Raw genomic sequence first — 22,875 nt, 5'->3', positions numbered from 1 at the left:
GAAAAAAGTCAGTCTTGCCTCAGGAATTTGCAAGATTGCATTTTCTCACCCCAGACAAGAAAGAATCCATCACCCTGGATATGGTGACGTCTCTGGTATGTGTGTATGTCTATGTCTATGTGTATGTATGTCGTTATTTATTTATTTATTTATTTATTTGGCAGAAATGTATTTATTTATGGTTATAGCATAAATACATTTCTGTTATGCTACTGAACAGCATTTTAGTCAAGGGGGGCTTAACCCTCAGCCTCCAACAACCCCCCCCCCCACACACACCTCTCCAGACTACAGCAGCCTATCTCCACACTCCATGAATCCTGAACCTAATTGTATGAATGTCAGAGCAACACTCCAGGGTCCAGAGAGCCACTTGGCCCTTCCCCAGACCTTCTTCAAGGCGGCGAGAGGCGAAGAAGAGAAAAGATGGCACTCCAACCACTAGAGTAACAGGGGGAAAATCGCTCCCAGCTGAACACTCTGCCTTATCTGCCCAAGTTCTGCCCCTTTCACCTCTCCCCCCTCCCCCTGCTCCCCTTCTTCAGTGGCTGACCTGGCACCCACCGTTAGCGGTACGTCTGCAGCCATGTTCTCATTGCGGTTCTTTTGTGACTCAGCGAACAACAGGATCTAATTAACCGCTGAGGACGAAACAGAAGATGGGCAACCATCTTTTCCTCTCTCGCTCTTCAGCTACTCACCAGTGCCATGAAAGGCATTCCTGGCCTCCAACGCTTTGCAGGGGGAAAATGATGGAGGAAGCCGAACAGGCCGGACTGTTTGGAGGAGGAGGAGGTGGGGGGTGGGGCGGGGTGAGGGCATCCAAACCACACACAGTGAAATTGCTCGCCTTGCCAAACATCCGAGTCTAGATTTACATAAGATCAAGGCATACACACACAAAAAAATGACCCAGTATCACAAGAAGGCGGGGGTAAACCACAGACTACTCTGGTGGCAGGAGTGATTTATGCCCCCATATACTCTAGTCCAAAGGTTTGGAAATATGCACAACAAAGAGTGGGCTGAAGTAGCCATACACTGCATCTGCCTTATAAAAACAAGGGCTCTTTGGAGGACCATTTGGAGTGACGTTCTGGAAGCACGCGCATTTCAAAAGAGGGTTTTTTGTCAATCAACAAGAGGTAGGAGCACAAGTGCACTTCAAAATCTGTCATCAGCGGATCTGCTGCAGTGGGCCAAATGTATTTTCTTTACTGCTTGGGTGATGGACAGGCTGGAAATACTAAAAAGAAGCACGATAGCTCAACTTTTTTCCCCCGACAGTTTTTTCTCGCATGTTTCCAATTTAACAATTAAGGATCAACAAAACAGAATATGTTGGAAAAAAAGGAAAGAAAAAAAAGAAAAAGCTTGACAGCTTCATAAAATAAAAGCGGTCACATTCCACATTAATCTCATTTGAATCATGCAAATCACCATGAACTCCCTGAACCAAGAAGCTGTCTCATCACAGGGTGCCTCGACGACACCACAACAATGTCCAAAGGATGCTGATACCAGATCCTCCGCAGGAATAATACAGTGGAGCTTGAGAAATTCCAAACCATATCCTCCAGTGTCTCCAGGGAATGTTAATCCAGGATACACACACACACTCACTCTCTCTCTCTCTCTCTCTCTCTCTCTCTCTCTCTCTCTCTCTCTCTCTCTCTCTCTCTCTCTCTCTCTCTCTCTCTCTCTCTCTCTCTCTCTCTCTCTCTCTCTCTCTCTCTCTCTCTCTCTCTCTCTCTCTCTCTCTCTCTCTCTCTCTCTCTCTCTCTCTTTCTCGTTCTCTCTCTCTCTCTCTCTCTCTCTCTCTGAATTCAGGGCATCACGATGTGGTGAATCGCGCACCACCCACATTGCATTGTTGTTTCCCGCCACCGAGGCCAATTAGTCAAAAAGTCCTCTCGTGACGGCCGGGGCAGAGAAAGTTTCCGTGGCCACATATGCATGGCGAGCACGGAGGGGATGGCGTCTCCTGCCAGCACGGCTTCCTGCATCTCAAACGGCCACAAAGGAATTGTTATGCCACTCGAGCCGGCGGGACATAAAAAAAATACAAGTCATGCATATAACATGGCTTTTTATCATCTGGGAGCACTCAATGATGTTGAAGTAATGAAAAGTCATTGTTCTCGTTTCTTTCTTTTTTCTTGCACCCCTTCTCTCTGCTGCCCGATAAGGAAGATGTATACTTGCTTAAGTTTAAAGGAGGGCTTTCTTCTACATATAAAAGACCCAATTCTTTTTTTCTTTTGCCACACTGCTGGTGCCTCAGCACTTATCAGACAATTCAAAGACCAGATTCAGAAATTTCTCAGAGCAAGAATGAAAAAATAAATGAGGAAAAAAACAACAACTGTCAAACCTGGAGAAACTTTTAATTGCAGATCTCTTCGCACTGGCTTACTCTTCTAAAGGCCCAAGATGAATACTTTAGAACTTCTTGAACGAGGTGGCCAACAGTAACTGCATTTCATGGTTATTAAATGTGAATTCGAAAAATGGCTAATGAAAATGGCGTTTAATCAGATTCAACTTATGTTGATTCATGACACGATTGTAGCATCTTTTGAAGACATTTGCTCCTACCCCTGCCATAGATTTATGATTTACGAAGACAAGAATGAGAGTGAATGAGAATGGTCAATTGCCTTAATAATAAGTGAGTGTAGCTCACAAACTGAAAAGGAACCTTAGCCTTCATGCCAGGCGATGTACCTACCACCTACACTACCGGTCTCAGCAAAGAACTTTCTTTCTTAATTGGTTCAAGCCTGAATAATAAGCCTCTATAATAATTTTTCTTGGAAAGAAAACCTACTAGTTGGGGTTGGGAGCCATCTTTGATTTAGCACACTCGATTCTACATGCCAGATGAAACAGTGACGATGCAAAAGGTTAGGGCTTGCTGCATCTACACAAGATAGCTTGGCAGGTATGCCTGCTCATTCAAAACTTTGTTCCAGACACACTAAATCTGGCAGCTGTGACAAGTTCCATGGAGGAGGCAGATTCAGAGTAAGTCATTTCTGAGACTAGACCAGAGAGGCACGCTGATGTCCTAAATCAACAAACTGTCAAAGAGCACTGACTTATAATAGGACCATCACTCAGTTTGTTTGTCTGCTATATGATTATGCTTTTCTTGTGCGGAGCCCACACATAAAGCAAAGTGGCAGGTGGGAACACAGCCTCCCACGCAGGAGCTATAACTGATTGGCTTGGCCTTTTTTGACCTGACACTGTAGGTTTCATCTACCTGACTGAATTTCATTTCATCAACCGCAAATTGCTTTCGATCTGACTAGCTTCCTTATCCTACAAATGTTTTTTTTTTTACCTTTGCACAATCTAATGCATTATGTCTCACAATGGAAGAGTCTCCAAAAACCCAGCAGATTATCAGCAGTGGCCTATAACTTTCAATGAAATAAGATTATCATGTTGAACACCCTTTTCCGTTAAAATGAATGCACTACAACAATGCTCGTAAAAGACTTGCCAGACATTCGCCAAAAAAAGGGATCAAGGATCTATCGAGTCACAGCAATGGCACGTGACAAATTTTCCGACTTGCCATAACGAATCTGTTATTACATGACTTTAAGAAGATCTTAGCACTACCTATGAGAGTTGAGGATGTTACAGAGTGAAGGAGAAGGGGCTAAAAAAAAAGACCAGACAAGTCAAGACAAGACAGAAAGCAAAGACAGACGTAGAACAAGGGCCAAATAATTAAAACACAAGACAAATGGGACGGGTACGACAGTCTGTTAACAATCCTGAATGTCTGCTTTAATTTGAGGGAAAACAGCCACATGAGCAGCGTGTAGAGGATTAAGGGCCACGGACACAGGAAGAGACAAGAGGGGGGGGGGGGGGGGGGGGGAATCTAAGAGGACAATATAATGTACCCATTTGTCATGTACAAGGCCTTCAATTAAGCATCTTTATTTGAAGCAGATGGGGACGGTGAGTAATTCACTGCCTCTCTGAAAGCCTGAAAGGGAAAAAAAAACGATGGCATGAAAAAAACAAAAAAAAAGATGAAAAACACCAGAGCCACTGCGAGTGACCACACTGACAACTGTTGAAAGGAGACTCGTGCGTAATAAAAAAGGCTACAAAACGAGGGGCTGTTTTTTTTTCCTTCCCTAAATTCTAGAAGCTTGCACACAACAAAAGGAGAGGACTAGAAGCTGACCTCATGGCAATGCATGTTAAGATGGTATGGAGGCACAGCCCATAAAAGAGCATTCTTTGCTCTACACGACACAGTGCCGCTCCCACTGGTGACCTCTCGTGCGGTCGGGGGAGAGACGAGCGCTGGGAAAACAAGCGGCACCCCCGCAGGCCCCAGATCTCCAGCCAGAACCACGCGTGGGATTGCCTGCCCGCCTGCCCACCTCTCCCTGCCCGGGCTGGTCACTGTAGCCTTTCCCATCGGTTCAATTTGTCGTCTCAGTGGAAAAGTAAGCTGGTGGAAGACTGTGGTCATCCTCCGCTGCTGTCTTTGCTGGTCAATGTAACCTACAATAGACACCCACGTCTGTGTGCCAACTCGAGAAAATGAAAGACAAAATGCTGCTTTTTTTTTTTTCTTCTCATGGCCTTTTGGAGAATGCAGACATCTGAGACCACCTCCCCTCCCCCGTCCTTGTTCTTTAGTGCAGCTAGGTCGGTGTTTATATTTAATCCAGTGTTGTAAAGACGCCCCCCAAACACACACACACACTCACACACACACACACACACACACACACACACACACACACACAAGCCCTCCCACATCACTTTCACAAAGCACAAGTATGCGGCAACCCACTGAGCCAAAGCTTTACTTGGCTCTTTATTTCTTTTCTTTTTTCGTCCTCCTCTCTCTCACTCTCTCAGGTTTGTCATCTACCCATGGCAACTAGCCCTTTCTTCATCTTCAGGACCTGCTGGGCTGGAGCCAGCCACTGACCTGCGACCTCCTTTAATTAACAGGTGGCAAAAGCAGCGCACCACGGCCAGGGGAGTCGAGTCTGTGGCGAAAACAAATCACTGCTGACAATGGACATGTCGGGCAGGTCGACCACCACTACGCCACCATCAGTGAGGTAATGAAGGCAGACTGATGTATGGAGTTGATCTGGGCATTCTAGGCAGATGTTGAAAATCATCTGTCTCAAGGCCACACCAGTCATCATCCCTATTACTCCCCAGCAAAATGATAGTGGTGCGGGCATTGCCAACTCACAATAGAACTGATGTTATGCAGAAGTTGTAGCTTTATCATATTCGCCTGGTATGCAGTATAGGCTCCAGTTCAAAAATGTTAATGAACAGAACTTCAAATTTGCCCATCTTGGTTACAGACTTGTGCTTCTTTGTGGTTATCCAGCCAGTGGGCTTAGCGGACTGGGCTATGGAGTGCATGTGAACATATTCAATCAGTTTCCTGGAGATGCTTCTTTAAATGGAAGATACTTACCACCATCTTCATATCTGTTAAATATTGAATTGATTCAAGTCAAAATTGCTCAGACATATAGGTGATTTGTCATCACCAACTACAATGGGGACATACATACCAATTACTATAATAACCCTACCTGCCATCATCTGAGGAAAAAGCGTTTTACCTCAAGCTAGGAAAGCAAGGAAGGATACTATAGGATATTTTACTCAATCTCTTGCCGGCTAACTCAGTTTCATTCATGTGGCCAAGTACAAAGGGATCTTGGATAAATCCAATCTGAATATCATCTGTATGTATGAGACACTTGACATGACAAGTGTAGCCAGGGACCAACAGATGGTAGGGACAGATTGGCATCCACTTGCCTCTTCCCTTCTGATGACAGTGCTGCCAGTTCATGCTCTGGACAGGGTTTGTATAGTGAGTCATCCTGGACCGACCCTTGCCGTCGCTCAGGGCTGTCATGTCACACCACAATGACAGGCCTCTGCTCCCGTTGGGTGGAACCTGAGAGCGGCTACTGAAACCGAGAGGTCGTGGGTGAAACGGGATGAGGCGAGAGGCGAGAGGGTGAGAGGTAGACTGTGTGTCGAGTGAGTTATGCCATCACACCTTCTGTGGAGTCAAAGGGAGGCTGTGAAAGTTTAATAGAACGTCTGGAACACATCTCCTTTGAATTTGAACCACTCACCCAGGACGAGAGCTACAGAAGAATGTAATCCACATGACAGGTTAGCCATGATGGCAGGCATTACATAAGATTTCTATAACAAATAACGGGTAACTAAGCCTGACAGAAGGTAGTCATCATCTTGGGGTGTAACATACATCATACATCAAAGTTCTTCTTTGATCTTACAAATTGTTATACCAGCAATCAAACTGAAGCTTTTGTTATCCTACATGGTTAAGATGAAAAACATTCAAATTTGAGTCTCTTTCACACATAAAATTCGCAATAATGTCAGATGACAAACAATCTGTAATCGAAAACGAATTGCCACGCTCACTTAGCTGTCAATCACAGCAAAGTTCTGTGTGTCTTCCTTCCCACATGAAACAGCATGTGACAGAATAGTGAGTGCGAACGTCCACGTCCAGTCAGTCAGCACTGACAGCAAAGATTTCCAGTATGGTGACTAAAATACAGCAATAATTTATGGCAAAGTCAAAGTTAAAGGAAAAGTTCAGGATTTTTCATTTTTAGATCCCTTTGGGTCCAAACTTTTACTTAGGACAATTAACAATTGAAAACGGTTGAGTATTGAGTTAGATCGCTGTAGCCGGCACCTGCAAAACGGCTATACATGGAGCAAGCATCTGCGTCAAAGTAAACCACTTGTTTTCGCCACTGACAGGTTCATAAGTTATTATAAGTGTCTGACAACATGGAAAGGATCCCCAAGAGATAGATCTGTGTTTGTTCACATCAAAAACTGTTGAAACAGTCATTGCCTTTACAGTTTTCTGTAGTTTCTAGAAAATAACATAGATTGCTAGTAAGATTGTAATTGCCAGTACACATTCTGAAAACACATCCCCTGATATCCGTAACTTAATATTGCTAAATAAGATGTTAGGGTTTTTACTTCTTTAAAGTGATTGTTGCTTTGAAAGTGGTGTGGGCGTTAAGGTAGACCTGCTATAATGTGGGTATAATCTTATAAAGCACATCTTGTGATTAGACAACAACATCAGGGCACACCCTGCAACTGAAACCTGGTGTACGTGCAGAGGTTCACCAAACACCATGGTGACTGTTATGCATAACATTGTAAATCTTTCAGTCACTTAAATAGGTACAAAGCCGATAAATGCTGGTCTTTAAAATGCTACACGGATAAACACACACACACACACACACACACACACACACACACACACACACGCTCCCACACCAGACATAGAGAGAGAGACTCGGGGAGAACTAAAGTGGTTGAAGTATCTTACTAATAAAGTTTTTAGTTATGTGGTTTTAAAATCGTCCTACAGTACAAAAGATGGCCTGAGGAGTTGTTCCACACCTGAGTCTGGTGTGTCCATCACTGCTAGCCTGTAAGGCAGCCAAGACTGAACAAATCAGTAGCCTTAAGTCATGTCTGACTGAGGTCATGTTTGGGGGAACATTGCTGAGATACTTGGTAACTTATTGATGGTGACTCATGCAGGAAAATGATGTAGCAGAGCCCAAATCGTCTTGGCCCTTATGTGCAGTCAATTAAGTAACTCATTAGTTACAATTAAGTAACTAACTTATAATTTAACAATGCTGTTTGGTAGAAATGTAAACAAATAGGACCTGAATCCATAAACAGGAATGAAAGAGTACATAATAAGAAATACAGTACAGAGTGTACATCAAACCGATTCTTCTTTTCAAATATTTTACGGGGGGGGGATACGTATTCTGCAAATGACAAACAAAGGTCAGCGTGCGACAGCGTGCATCAGCGTGCGTCAGCGTTCCTCCACCTCACTCCGTGTGGCCCGTGCCCAAAGTGAAGTGGCTGACAGGGAATTATCGCCATTAGTAACCCAAGTCCCCGCGCTGCCAGGAGAGAGAAACAAGAGCCGACCTCTCCCCTGAGCATTAGCGACGACTAAAGAGAGGCCTTCTTCTTCTGCTGCTGAGAAACAGGCTGTCCCTCTAATACAAGTCCTTTCCAGTCCAAAGATTACTGGTTGGCCAGGTTTGTCTTTTGATGGGCGGTTCAAATAGAGGTTATCATTCCACAGAGAGACTTTTAAAGCTGTTTGAGGCAGGCACCTGCGAGCAGACATTACACAGACGAGAGGGTTTAATGTGGCAGCTGGCGTAGACCTCCATGAGTGCAGGCCGTCATAGAAGTTTACCTGAATGCTTTAGGTGTACATACCACCTAGGAAAAACACACTGAAAACTAAACAATACTGTTATTTCTTTTCCCAATTTGATACAACTTTTGTAGTCCCTGAACTAGTCCTGCTTATTTTTACTCCCCAAAGTGCAGTGTTCACCAGCTTCTGACCATTGTTGTTCAATGTCACATCGAGTATCGAAAATTGGATTTGGTGAGAAACTTAATTACCGGGAAATGCCGGTGCTGACAATTTGATTAGAGGAACGCCCAATTAACAGGCTCATCCTTCAGGAGCCTCTGCTGGGCCTGAACACGCTCCATAGCTGAGGGCCAAACTAATCTCCACATCAGGCCCCGCAGAGGCAGAGAAAACACACAGGGCGGCACGCAGTTCGGAGGCTGCCAGCTGGCCAGATTCACACCATCACCCTCTCTCTCATGCAGAGAGAAAGAGAGAGCCCTGTATACCAGAAGTTCATGTAGGCCTATACACACACACAAAAAAAAAACATACTGTATGGACTCGAACACTCAACAAGTGGCACTCACCTTGAAACACCGCCACGTTCCGTGAGATGAGGAACTTCAGTGGGGAGCTGGACATCTGGAGAAGGTTCTGGATGTCGCGGCGAGCAGCCACCTGGTAGCGTTCCTCCATCTTCTTGGTGCAGCAGGTCAGATTCCTGGACGTGCACACCTGGAGGTCATTACCTGGGGAAGTGGAGTTCAGACATGACTTGGTTTTAATAAGGCTCAAATGGTGTTACCGCAAGGTCAGGGCTTCCGTTTTTGGATGCAAGAAAACTGCTACAAGACTGTGCAAAATGGGTATAAATGGGAAAGTGCAAGATGGATCAAACCCAGCCAATATTTTTATAAAAATGTTTTTTTTTTGGCTTTTTTACTGCTTTACTCATCATTCTGAAAGAAATGTTTTTGAACATTTTTGATTCGGTTCGGTTTCTCTGGACCCCCATCAGGCGAACATGCAATGGAATGTGCCTGCCAATGCTAAATCAGATCAGGTGTGATTTAGCCCCCTCAGATATTACAAGCTGTCCTGTTATCTCTCAGCTATGACCTACTTTTCGCTCCAAGTTTTCTGCCTTTCATCACGTCAGAGGATTCAACCAGAGGCAGACAACCATCACTTAAGCGATTCAGGCATGCAAGAGAAGGCTGTGAACTCAGAATCAGTTGCTGTGCTGTCTGCATGCTCAAACAAGCTGGTGACTGGAACAACACTGGGGCAAATCTCTGAGGTGATCAGCCTCCTTATCACCCGCACAAACTGACGGGCTTAGTTTTTTTTTTTTTTCCATTGCGTGGTCTATGATAACAATCCACACTCACATGTGGAGGACAGTGAAGACATTATGTTGTGCCCATGGCAGAAGGACCCCCTTTTTTTTGTGAAAAGAGTCCTTAGACTTGCAGGGACAACACTCGCAGAGTCGGTATCGTCCTTTCCCTCCGTGCCGTTTTGGATGTCCTGAGGGCGAGACGCAGGAGGTGGCACGTGGAAAAGGAATTCTGACTGGTGTTGATAAGATGACATGAAAGCGCCTCAGGTTGTCCTTTTTTCCCTCCCCACCAAACTACTTCCCAGAAGTATTTCCCCTTATCCGCCACAGAAACCCTCTTTTGTTAAGATTGATTTGTTCTTGTTTAGCAGCAGACGGTGGAATTTTTGTTTTCCTTCTCCACCCTCTGCGATTTTTCATCAGGAAAAAAAGGGACTTATCTTGGTTGAAGCTACTAATGGTGGGGCTTTGTTGAAATGATTCTCAGACATTTTGTTTTTCTCTTGTTTAGCTCATACACAAGTTGTAATGGCTTCTCATTCTCCCACCCTTACTTTTCCATCAAAGAGATGTTTTCATGAAAGTCATGAATACTGCTCCTGCCAAACTGACCCCACACTCACCTCACAGACTGGGGCTGCCCAAAGGTTCACACACCTACAGAGAGTTACTTAGTTGAAAACTCTCCAAATGAGGGGAAAAGCAGTCTTCACAGAGAGCCGTTTCCGTAGCCTACTTTCACACTCTCCTGGTCTGAACCGTGCCTTTTAAGTCCACAAGCCTTTGATGAGACACACATCAGCAGAATTATCACACATTGGGAAAAGGCATTACCCGAAAAAAGATCCCATATTGATCAAATCAAAACAAATAAAATGTAAAGCCATTCCCCTGGACTAGCTTGCGCTTGCGAGCCATTTGCCTCAGACACCCGGACAGCAGAGCTATGCTACTTTTTTTTGGGGGGGGGACATGAAAAGGCCCCGTTTGAAAAGGGTAGAAAAGGGTTTCTTTTATGAGCCTCTGAGACCACAGGCTATAGAGTGCAACTGCCGGTTTATAAGAAACGTTTTCGTCAGAGTCTTTCACACCACTGCCAAGTAATGCTAACCTACAGAAATAACTGGGTCTGACTCAAGAGGTTAAATGAATGTAAAAACATTCAAGTGAACACTGCAAGCGGTTCACTCCAGAGACAGAGGCCAGATTGAAAGTCTTCTGTTTCTTGGCCTCAGCTAACACTCTCTTTACAAATATCTATAGGTTATTGTTAGGTGTCCTAGAGGAGAGCTTTGAGAGGGTTAATAAAGTAGAACATAATTGGACCAGTCAGTGCTTCACAGCTTGCTGGTTCATGTACCTTCACTCTCTTGCAATACGGATAAGTCATGCAGTTGCCTGAGCTACCTATGTTTACTGGGAGATCCATGTTTTGGTATTGCAAGGTCTATGAAAGAGGTTTGATGTTCTTGGGTGATACATTCCTAATGCTTTAATGGCCTGTGTCCTTATTTTTTTTTTTTAAAATGCTTCAATGGGTGCTCAAATATAGCAGGGTATGAATCAAATGGATGCTCTGATTTTTAGACAAATTTGGAAGACCACTATTTAATACCTCTAAAAGTATGGGTGTATAGGGTACATATAGGCTAGTCATGCATGTTTGTCTAGATGTCAGCTTGGTATATTATGTGTTTATTTTTGTATTTCTTCAAAGTGGGGCAAACATTGGCTGTATTTTCATATGTATCTGTGTTTGTATGCAAAATGGAAGACTTGAGTCAAGAAGATTCTCAGAATGTGGACTGGGAAACTCAACAGTGTGGACTGGGTCTGGCCTAATTTGCTCTATTACTCTTACCTGGACATACGCTTATACTCTCATGGCAAGTCTTTGCATTTTAAATGCAAGGTAAAGAAAAATAAGCTCACTTATATGCCCCATCCCTGTAATGACTAAGAAAAAGCTAATAACATTCCCCAAAATTCACCCTATAAACATAATGGATCCTGTGCACAGACCCGCAGAGATTGCATTATGCGATTTGACTAGGAACCGTAGGCGTACAAGGGCCAGTACTTTTCCTGGGCTACACTCCTGCACAAATTAGATAGAAATTAAACAGAAACTTAATTAAAACAGTTAAATGTGGCATTGCTCCCAAAGTCAACCATTATCAGATTCTTCAGCAGACTATTTGTGGTGAAGGAAAAGTTGAGGAACTCAATGCCCTCTGCCCACACTAGTTTGCAGTGTTGGTGGCTAGATTAGTCCTACAGCAGAGTTAAAGACATGCCACAGCAAACATCAGTCTCTGATGTGCTTAAGAAGACCGTCCTCCTATTACAAATTAAATTAAATGAAAAGACTGCCCACACTCTATTGTAATTCAACTTTTGCGGTGCCTGTCAAGAAGATAAGCCAGCGTTGACTTTAAGCACATTGCAAAGTGAAATTCTTCATGGTACCTAGGCCAAGACTTTATGTCAAGCAAAAACACATTTCTGACACCCAACGTGATCTGATGGATAAACTAATCATAATACTAATACTACTAGTTTGAATTACATGCTCCTAATGCTTTCCAAATCCACATTCAAGTTTAACCATCCTCAATGCCTTTGATGATCCATGAAAACATAAAAGCAAAAAAAACATGTCCAGTTTAAGAACTACTCCCTAAACCTAACAAGAAAAAAAGTATCCACAAAAAAAGTTGTTTTACAAGCTATCACTTTGATCTCCCAAATAAACCTCTTTTATATTTGTCCAGCATCGTATCAGCCCCACTTAACATCCATTAAGTTTGCCTTTCCTACTTCCGCAGCGCTACAGACTAGACTTCAATCCATCCAAACAGGCCATCAGCAAAATCCTGTGGCCTGAAGAGAACCCAAGTCAAACACTGCAGCAATAAGCCTCTGTTAGGTAACAGCTGTGTAAACAGGAGTGAATGTTATTGTGCCACTAATTGCTGTTATGCTCTTAAGTCAAGTGCATTGTCTAGTCTGAGATGGGACATAGTAAATGTCATGGACTATTGTTATGGGATGGGAGGGGGGGGTTCAAAATGCTCGAATGTAGCTAATGGTTTGAAATACAGAGCGCACAGCGACCTAGTGGCTGTTCAATTTTCCCTCTACTCTGAAAAACAGGCTTAAAAAAATGAAATATCTTTAATTGTCACTAGTTTACTGAATCTAATTAACACCTGCTAAGATAATTACCATCACCATTATGCATCTGTTATCTTTGCCAAGACACATTGACTCAAATGTAGACACGTTTATGAGATTATGCCGATGCCTAAAAACTCAGGCTGTGCACACAGCGTGTCTGTTTTTGTCCATGTTTAAGCAAATAATTCAGCAAAGTTGTCATCAAGATGGCTAGTGGCTAACAATGCAGACATTCGACTTTTGATAGAGTGTATGTAAACGGCGACTCGGCTTATGTTTAACAAGGTCCCTTTTATGATGTATTGGTAACTTAACCACCTCCAGCTAAGTTTATGGATATACAATCAGAACTGTGATGAAGGAACTAGGAGGCTAGATGGAGAAAGATTTTAGCATGCCAGAAAAGTAAAATATCACAGCTATCTAGGTTTATTTAAGATTGTTAGGTAAGTTGAATGTCAAAGTCTTCCATACCTTTCCGCGGTTTGTCAGGTAAGGATTGCACCGGTCCGATCTGTCTCTGTAGAAAAACTTTGCGTACTTCATCGCAGTTTGGGGGGCTTTCCAGACTTAAGCACGTTAAGGTTGCAAACATACAAAATATCAATGAATGTGCTCCCATCTTAAGAAAAGTAATGTTACGATCAAAATCTTCGGTTCTCTTCAATTAAAACGCCGTAACCCTTTGAGAAGTTCCAGTTCCAGGTTTCAAACGCACAAAAGCAATACACTTCGTCTTTTTGGGGTACTGTCGCAGTATCACATACGAAGTCTTCAGAATTTGGATGTGGAAATCACACCGGTGGTATATCGTTCACTCCCAAGTTACAAGAAATTGGTGTCGCGGGCAGCATGCTGGACACAATTGGCAACGGTGGGAGCTGTCAAGGGAAAATGGGCGGCATCTGTAGTTTGACAAGAGAACTGTGTTGGCTCCCAGTCTACCTAAGGTAAGCAGAGCCATCATGCGGACGCTATCCTTTAAATTGGGGGAATGTCTGACTACAGCGATAACACAAAAATGCACAAACTGCGCATGGATCCAAGTGATCACTATTTTTTTATATATATATAATATCAGACTGCAACTTTTATTTGCTTCGCTTATACAACGACTTCATTGCATTTTTCTTATTGACTTCAGTTCGATGCATTTTGAATAACTCCTACCTGACTCTAAATATGAAATGAACCAAAGAGCCACCTGTTGGGTAAAAGGGGAAATTGCATATATATTTAGAAGCATGTGAAAGTAGCGATGCTCTACAAATTCCATTTTTATTTGATTCAATGAATGTAAAAAGCTTCCTTTTATTTATTTGTTTACTTAAATGCAACCCTGTAGGCTCCCATTGATACCTTAGTGGCCGCGGTCCACGACAAAATATTAAAGCACAGAACAAATATGAATTATATTGTAACTCAAAGAACATGGTTGCTCCAGTTTATAGCTTGAACAAAAACTTAATAAATACTAAACTAATAATTCGAAAGAGGCTCGAAGTGATGTCAACAGATGACCCAAGGCATATGCTAACCAAATTGTGTTTTTTATTATTTTTATTTATACATTTATTTATATATATAATTGTGTGTGTGTGTGTGTGTGTGTGTGTGCGCGCGCGAGTATGTATGTAATAATTCCAAGCATCCCAAAAGACACATTTATATTTATACCTTTAGGGTTCGTGTTATCATGATAGGGTTTGAAGTCATCAGCGACCAATCGTGCTGCTAATAGACTGCATAATTTGCACGTCCTCGAGTTCAAAATGCAATGAAAACGCTCTGCTTTAAATCATTATAATGGGGTGGATAATGTAATACACAGGAAGGACTTTTTAAGGCCATAATCATTACGGGTGCCTCAAAGGGTGTGCTTTACATGTTTTGGATCATCAAACATACACCGACTAACAGGGTGACTTAGCTCACTCTGCAGTTGCTTAATTGGATTGTACTAAACCATCTGTAGAATAGCCAACGGCTAGTACAAGGCCAACCACGAATAGTGAGACGTGTTTACTACCGGGCTTCTCACATCCCTATTGCACGCTCGTAGCATTTCTGAATTTACAGGGGGCATCTTCTGTCAAACTTCTCTACACGTAGGCTACTGGAGGACACCACCTGATATAGCCACTTCAAAATAGTCTAGTATATTACAGGCCACTCCATTTTATCTCCGTCATACACTCTGCATTGAAGGCTACTTGTAAGTTTAGCAGGTTCATACATCACTTATCCGATTTCATACCCCTGGTAGAAAAACAAAAGTTGCTGCACGTGTCTGAAATTTCCAAATTACACCGCTAGGAGAACGCTGGAAAAGACTTTCCAGATCAGGTAGTAGTATTGCATTAACACATTTCAATCTTTTTACATGCACATACCTTTGCCCCACAGAAGAATGTTCATTATGCAGAACACAAGAAACGTTGACTTTTTATTACAATTTATTTAAGATGCATTAAACCATAGAATACAATAAAGTAAGCATAGTAGCATTAATGTGTCCCAAATAGTTAAATACAAAAGTCAGTAAAAATCCTTGGTGGTTTTCAGATTGCAGAATGTATACAATCTAGCAATTGAATAAATTTCCACAGAATCTGCACTTCCCATCCAAGACCAAAATAGTGAAGGACACATATGATTTGCTCAAATTAAATTCAAGTTTTACTTTATTTTATTAAAAAGTAAAAACTGTAATATTCACTCAATACAAAATACTTCATCCTTTCATAATCAGACAACAAAATGAACGCCTCTCAGACAGTCACATACACAATGGTCATTGCATAGCCTTACCACTTCATAACAATATTCAATATCACAGTAGAGAAACCGTGCCCGTCATTGCAGTTTTATTCAAATTATTTTTTAAATACCCAATCATGCATATTAGAGAAACATTAATGCAATACTACAAATGTAAGCATTTTACATCAGGGGCATAATCTCCTCAATCCTCAACAGGCCGGGACAAGTGCAATACCTTTCTAATGCACAGCATTGCCACCTATCCCAACCTGCGCAGAAAGGGACTACAAACACAATTAAACAGTTGTGGAGTCAATTTGCCGCCACTGTCAGTTTTGCATGGATTTGCACAGCATCCATCTGTAAAAGCTGACTGCAAACCAGCAAAACTAGCAGTACCCGGCCAGTGGATAAGGAGTGGGTCTGACAACATGGTGCTCCTGTCCAGACGCACATAGCTAGAAGTACTTTAAGTGCTCACACTGCAGTAGAGGACTTAAAAACTACCTGCACTATAAGCACTTTAGCACTGCTGAAACTCATTTCACACAACAAACATCTGTAAAGAAGGACTAGGGAAAGAGGGCGAACACCAGCATGAATATGGGACACCAATCATACACACAACCACCCAACCATTTTTTTAAAAGTTAGTTTTGGGGGGGAATGGTGGTGAACAAAGCAGGTCACCATCAGTTTTGCATAGATTTGCACAACTCATGTTTTCTTGTAGTGCAACTATGCAAAACTAGCAGAGAACTGCAAAAATTAAGGAATGAAAGTAACAGAAGACAACATTTCCATGTGTATTTGGTTGCATATAACAGGCCCTCATGCCAGAAGGAGCACTTAGGGCAGTAGGTGCTAGTCTACTTCACTATCTGCACTAGATGCACCTTAGCACAAAGTTGTTATTGAAGGTGTCAACATGAACAGCAAATTCCAACACTAGTTCGCCATGGCCAGGGTATTGCTAGAAGTGCCTCCACTGCAGTAGATATTCCATAGTACTACCTGCACTGTAAGCACTTTGGCAATACTGTGACTGCAAACGGTGAAATTCTGCAAGGGCTTTCATCCATGGGTCAATATGGCAAACTGAGTATTCAACAGTGACGAATTGCTTGACGAGAGAACATCACGAAAGTTCTGGAAGAAAAAAACGGAGAACAATTACGATTATTGCATATGGGCTTGTTATAAAAGTAGCCAGTAAGCTGTTAACCAATATCCTTGTTTGGGTAACTTTGTTGGCAAATACGTCTAGGTTTCAAAACGTTTATGTTTGACAACCTCATGGCAGGCCTACTGCACATGTCACAATAGGCATCAAGGTATTTATTTTCCACAATCGCTATTAAGTGAAACAATGTTCATATTCAGCACATGTGATATAAAAAGTGAATTGTGGCAGTTCATTCGCAAACCACATAACGAACTGCACTTTTACAGCTCAAGTTATCGCACGAAGACGAAAACATGAATGAATTGCGCAGCTTGCGGCCCGCGTTGTCGGTGAATCCCACGCCTGCGTACTGGCAAGCATCAGTACTCACCCCTCCCCCACGGTCTGCACTAACATGGCGCCGCGGAGTCCGCAAGGCTGAATTATTTTGCACTAAACCACACTTAAAATAAGGTGCCGTCTACTTGAATAGAGTATATGTGAGGTAGACTATGCAAAAACTTGGTGGGGAGTAATACATGGCGATAACACAGAGGCAAACGCAAGACGGCCACTCGTGTCTTGAGAAACAACTCGCGCCTTACTTAGCAGTGGCCAGCACTGGTTGACTTAACGTGAGCTAGCTGGCTAACCTGACAAATATTTTGAAGCATGCCAACTTCATAAAACTAAAAAAACTACGATGTGGCACAAAATATAATACTACCAACATATTCAAGGCATTAAGTACGAATATTATGATCTGTAGAATGTCTGTGCGCCGCCAATGATAGCTAGCTAGACATGTAGTCAACATGGCATAATGCCCCTAGCCCCCATTAACAGCAGGCTAACTAGCGCCCTGGCTAACTAGCTTGCTAACCGGTGGTTAAGTCCATTTAAAACCATTCGCTATTCATTTTCACAGCAACCAATATGAGAAGGAATGGTATGTGTTACTTGGTCTGTTAAGTAAAGGCCCTATAATCCTAAAATTTCGTGATGCTATATTTAACCCCCAGTATCTCATCATATGCTAGCATGCTATGTAGCTAACTGGAGAGCGCGCGGCCTACAGCTGCCCCATGTGCTACTGCTTTGTTCTAGAGGCACTTTAACTCACACACCACTGCACACAGAATATATCAAGAAAATAACTCGATTACGGTACTAAAATAGATTTCCATCGTAGCCACCAAAGAAAGACCAAAGTAGATCAAAAGTCAGGAGCAGTCGTCTCACAAACTAAGTTCATGGGGGCACTGCAGCGAACCCAACAGCAGCATGCTTTTCAAATCTCCCTCATTCTCACAACTATGGAGGAGGAGAGGGATACCATGCGCCTCATACTACATTGTTTTTATCGCCGATCAAATAATTCCCGAAAGGGTCGCGGCAAAAATCCAAATTCCGGGTAATCCATGGAAGCGTGGGAAGAAAAAGATGACTAAAATACAAGTCCACCGCAGTAAAAAAAAAATTAACAACAGGTTCCTTGTCAATAACGCACAGTAAGACACTCACCAGTGAAATCCACCATCTTCACTCACTTGCACACACTTACCGTTTACTGTCAACGTTACAGGCAAATGTGCAAAAAGTACGCCGCAAACTTTTAATTTGCGAGTATGATGAAGTAGAGGGCATGAAGCAAATCCAAACGGGCGTGAAATGCGCCCCGACCAGACTTTGTAAATCATAGTAAATTGCGAAAGTGGCGCGAATACAACCTGCCTATAACCATGTGGGTGAATGAAGGGCGGCTCCCGTTGAACGTAAATATCTACAACCCCCAACTCCTTCATTAGCATAAATAAACTACTTCCGATCTTTACCCTCCACCAATCCTAAAAAAGAGTTTGAGGAAAGGGGGAAATAGTTGAACACAGTAGCCCCGATGACTTTATTAGAGCACATGTTTATGAGTTGTGTGTTTTTTTCCTTACAACGTAAAGAATCTTTAAGTGAAAAAAAAAAATGTTTTATTAACGGACATAATTTGGCTTTGCTTTGAATTGTGAAAGGCATAAAATGCCTTGTGCTTTCGTTGCTACTCCAAGGTGCGAAGAGGAGAGATGGAGCCAATTGTCAGATAAAAAGGCAAATTACATGACACTGGGCTACATTTGTTAACTCCTCCAGGAGTTTTTCGTATTAATACAGTTTTTATTTAATTGTTGTAATCCCGATTAGGATTTATATAATAACGGTTTTATTAGTTAACCAATATTGTACCCAACAGCGCAGATTGAATAGTATAGATCTGTAAATGTGTCAAATCCTGATTATTTTTTTTCCCTGTGAGCATACACATATAGGCTATGAAATCTTTAGTAGCCATATATATTTTTTGTTTTGTTTTACTTTTTCACCCATAACAATTCTAACAATTGAAGCAGTACAGGGAACTATTTCTGTTGCATCTACAATTACAGAAATTGATAAGTATGCCTATATTAGCAAGTGCTGGTATGCTTATCCATAGTGAAACGCAAGTATTCTAAGACCATTTTTCCATCAGGCAACATCTCTACTTATAGTGGTTGACCTCAATTTTTTTTTTTCGAGTTTTACATGGTGCTTTTTCCATTTAAAAGTTATTTTATATATTTTAGTTGTCCTTCTCTCTTCACTTCCAGATATGAATGTATAGATGAGACCACATCTTACTCAATTCAGCCTTGCATTATGTATCCCTGCAAACATTTTTTTCCTTTTCTTACCCTGTTCTTCAATTTTCTCCTAGAAGTTACTGTCGTGGTTTTACTCTCTGTGATGCTTAAGTTTTGTCTTGTGCTTGATCACTCAGTTGTAACCCCCAACCCCCCACTCCCCAATAGAGAGGGGACCAGGGTTGCCTCAGTGGGGGGAGAGACCTTAGGCCTTACATAGACACAGAGGTCAGATGCGGCTCAAGGCTGCCCCTTGGTCAACACCCCGAGCCTAGTGTCCTCTGAACAAAGGAAATGCTTCCATTTTGGATGGCAGAGGAGGGAACAGAAGACTCAGAACTTTCAAACTTGAAAAGAAAATCTTCACAGTAACAGTTGACTCTAGCATTTTGTGGATTAATTAGGCACACATGGAAACAATCAGTGTTTTCACATTCACATAGTGGAGATTATTATAAAATAGGAGTTATTAAAAATAGAAGGGAATTTGTTCATGGATATTCTGTGGGCTGCAATGTAGGAGTTTCTCAAGTTTGACATGAGGTGGAAAAGCAACTAAAGAATGTCATCACAGAAGAATCATTACAACTCCCTACTAGTCTTGTATGAATCAACAAGGCAAATCTACCACACATGCACTCTCTCTCTCCCTCAGTGTCTCTCCCTTTCCCTCTGTCCGTCTAAAATGGCAGCAGTTTGACTCCTCCCACAAGGGGGGCCATGAGATGTTTTTTTGTTCTTCCCAAAAGAGCCAGAGAAGGAATTGTCCCTGTTTATGACCTAAGGTCAGCCAAACTCACCTCTGCCTACCACAGCCTATTCATCTGTGAAATCTCACATGAGAAGTGCACAGGCCAACCAAGGACAACTGGACAGACTGCAAGGGAAACAAGAAAGAAAGAAAGAAAAAAAACAAGGCATGGAGATGCACAGAGAGGACCCCGCCAGCTGTTATGCTTTTTTTTTCTAGAACCTTGTGGTTACATTGGAGAAATGCAGCCTGATATGTTGTTTACTGAGATTGTAGAGACTACAACCTACAGCTGAGAACAGATAAGACACAGGCAGAAAACATGCTGCTCCTTCTTGCTCAGAATCAGAATCAGAAACAGATTTATTGTCAAGTAGGTGTACGCCTACCTGAAATTTGCTCTGGTGTATGGGTGCATATGTAAACATAAAAACACACACAATAAGTACACATAACATAAAACATAGAAACCCACTAAGTACTACACATAACTATAAGGATATTAACACAGTATTTGACACACTCTTTTTTTCTCAAAGAGGAATGTAACTATGCCTTAGTTACAAAGCTTCACATAGTTGCATATACAGTATATACTGTAAATGTAATGCAAACTAAGAACAATGATATACGTTTTTGTAATAACTAAAGTGAACTCAAATCCTGTGGCAAATCATTTAGCTCTGAAGTGGATACTCGTGGAGACAGCAAAGTAAATGGAAACTTCTGGGAAAATCTGAATGCATAATGATTCTGAGTTACGAATGATTCTATTTCACTCATGTCCACTTTACAATATTTTGACACATCAGTAATATATGTCAACAAATCAGTTCTGAAGATGATTTCATTTTTGAAAAACATTTCAACTAAAAAAACGTTCCTTTCTCTTCAGAGAAGACACGTGTCTTGTTCAGTACTCCCACTAAGGGTTTGGATATGGGAAACTTCCTCTTATGACCTGAGGCTGTTACACTGGCTTGACCTTGGTTTTTCCCTAAGCACGGTATAGCCATCTTGTGTCTTGGTTGTGTCTCAAATTAGATTATGAGATTGTAAAAAGAACTCCAACAACAAGTGCAAGTTTCAGAGTTCTTTATTTCAAAATAAACATATTATCTACCTAATGGATTATGCTCACCCTGTGTCCGAATATCCATTGTAATAAGATTGTAATTTTTTTAATTGAGAAGAAAACGCAATGGAGTAGTTGCAGTGTTAATGCATTAGTGAAACAGACCAAATCAGGTATTCTTCTCACAGAATAAAGTTTGAAAATTAGTTTGAAAACAAAGCATAAATTATTTATAATCATTATATGAATTTCATTTCATTCAGTTCTAGCTATATTATTTCCATATCAGCAGGAGAAGTTGAACTTGTAATATTCTTAGTGCAATGTTTTTGAAGTGAAAGGTGTTGACTTGTGATTGCCATTTCAGTTAAAGTAACACTCATAATGTTTCAAATAACATTTCTGTTCCAGAAGTAAAATCATATACAAAAAGTTGGACCTCTTGAGAAATAACCTGTATGTGTGCATATACCAACGGAACGATTCTTCAGACCGTCTTCCTGTTTTCCTTTGTAACCAGGATCAGTTTTGATGTCAGGAAACTCCCCCCAAAAGCTTCTAATTACAGGCCGGCGGTGAGGTGAACAGGAAGAATCACTGAAGGACAGAAAGACGTATCTGAGAAATCCAATCAATCTTCTCGAAACGAGAGCCCACAATCAGTTGTCCAAAGTTTTTGTTAGACATTTTTTGTGATTTTCTGTGAACCTTGTCATTGGTGCTTTTGATTGGTATACCAAAGATGACTCTCATCAAAGGAGAAATAAAACAAATGGTTAAGTCTTTTAAATGCATTTATGTTTTTGTCTGATTGTTTGTATATTTAGATCTTATTATCTCAATTAAATTATTGCAGGTGGACTTTAATACTAAAACAGCATAAAACAAGCAAGGACAGGACAAATTGGGCTCTGTGTACCTCTTGGACAATCTTACAAATTACCCTGAAAAAAAAGAAGTCTTCAATTCATCATGGATGAATATATCTGATCTTGATGAACATGAATCTACCTTGAGAAACGAATTCTTGCTCACTGAAAGACTAAGAAGGTCCTAAATGGACCAGATAAAATATAAACTGATGAAAAATAGATAAAATGTTTGACATAACTGTAACAAACCCACAGCGTTGTATTAGTAATTTCCTGTCATCAGTCTAAGCCGTGTAGTCTTGCTGCATAATTACAATGAATTGAAGGCTCACCTACTCCTAAGACATGTTTATTGTAGAGGTTAATTGAATAATGGTGGCATTTTGAAGCTATAAACATAGGCGGTGATTTGAAGAAATACTCCCAAGAATCCCAAACAACTCGTCACTCTACATTAAAAGATACATTATTTTAGAAGTTCAGTTGTTGCATTATGTCGTTACTATCTTTGGAACCACTGAACAACTGTGGCTCAAACTGCTGAAGCTTAGTTACAGAGACGGTGGGAAACATATGTAGGTTGTTAGGTCATCTGACGGTGCATCAGTCTGTTTCAGACACTGACTTCTGTTATTCAAGGAAATAAACCCGAATTATTTCAATGTAACTCGAAAAACTGAATAAAATTGCTGATTGCGAAAGCATTATTGTATGATTGCCCCTCCCGGGGAAGCAACTGTGCCAGGCATAAGAAAACATTTAAACCAGATCATTCAAGTT

The 22,875-nt window shown here is 41.6% G+C and overlaps 1 protein-coding gene across 1 annotated transcript in view; it reads right to left on the bottom strand.

Moving 5' to 3' along the window:
- The window catches only part of gpc5a (glypican 5a), a gene marked incomplete at its 5' end in the record, with an annotated part of 131,149 nt that extends 117,730 nt beyond the window's left edge, over positions 1-13,419 (bottom strand). Inside the window, 2 exons of the mRNA XM_080834992.1 lie at positions 8,863-9,024; positions 13,272-13,419. Coding sequence (XP_080691118.1) covers positions 8,863-9,024; positions 13,272-13,419 — 310 coding nt within the window. The remainder of the gene's footprint in view (positions 1-8,862; positions 9,025-13,271) is intronic.
- Positions 13,420-22,875: the final 9,456 nt, after the last annotated feature.

Source organism: Sprattus sprattus, assembly GCF_963457725.1.
Source record: "Sprattus sprattus genome assembly, chromosome: 3".
Lineage (NCBI taxonomy): Eukaryota > Metazoa > Chordata > Actinopteri > Clupeiformes > Clupeidae > Sprattus > Sprattus sprattus.
This window is presented reverse-complemented; position numbering and strand designations above follow the sequence as displayed.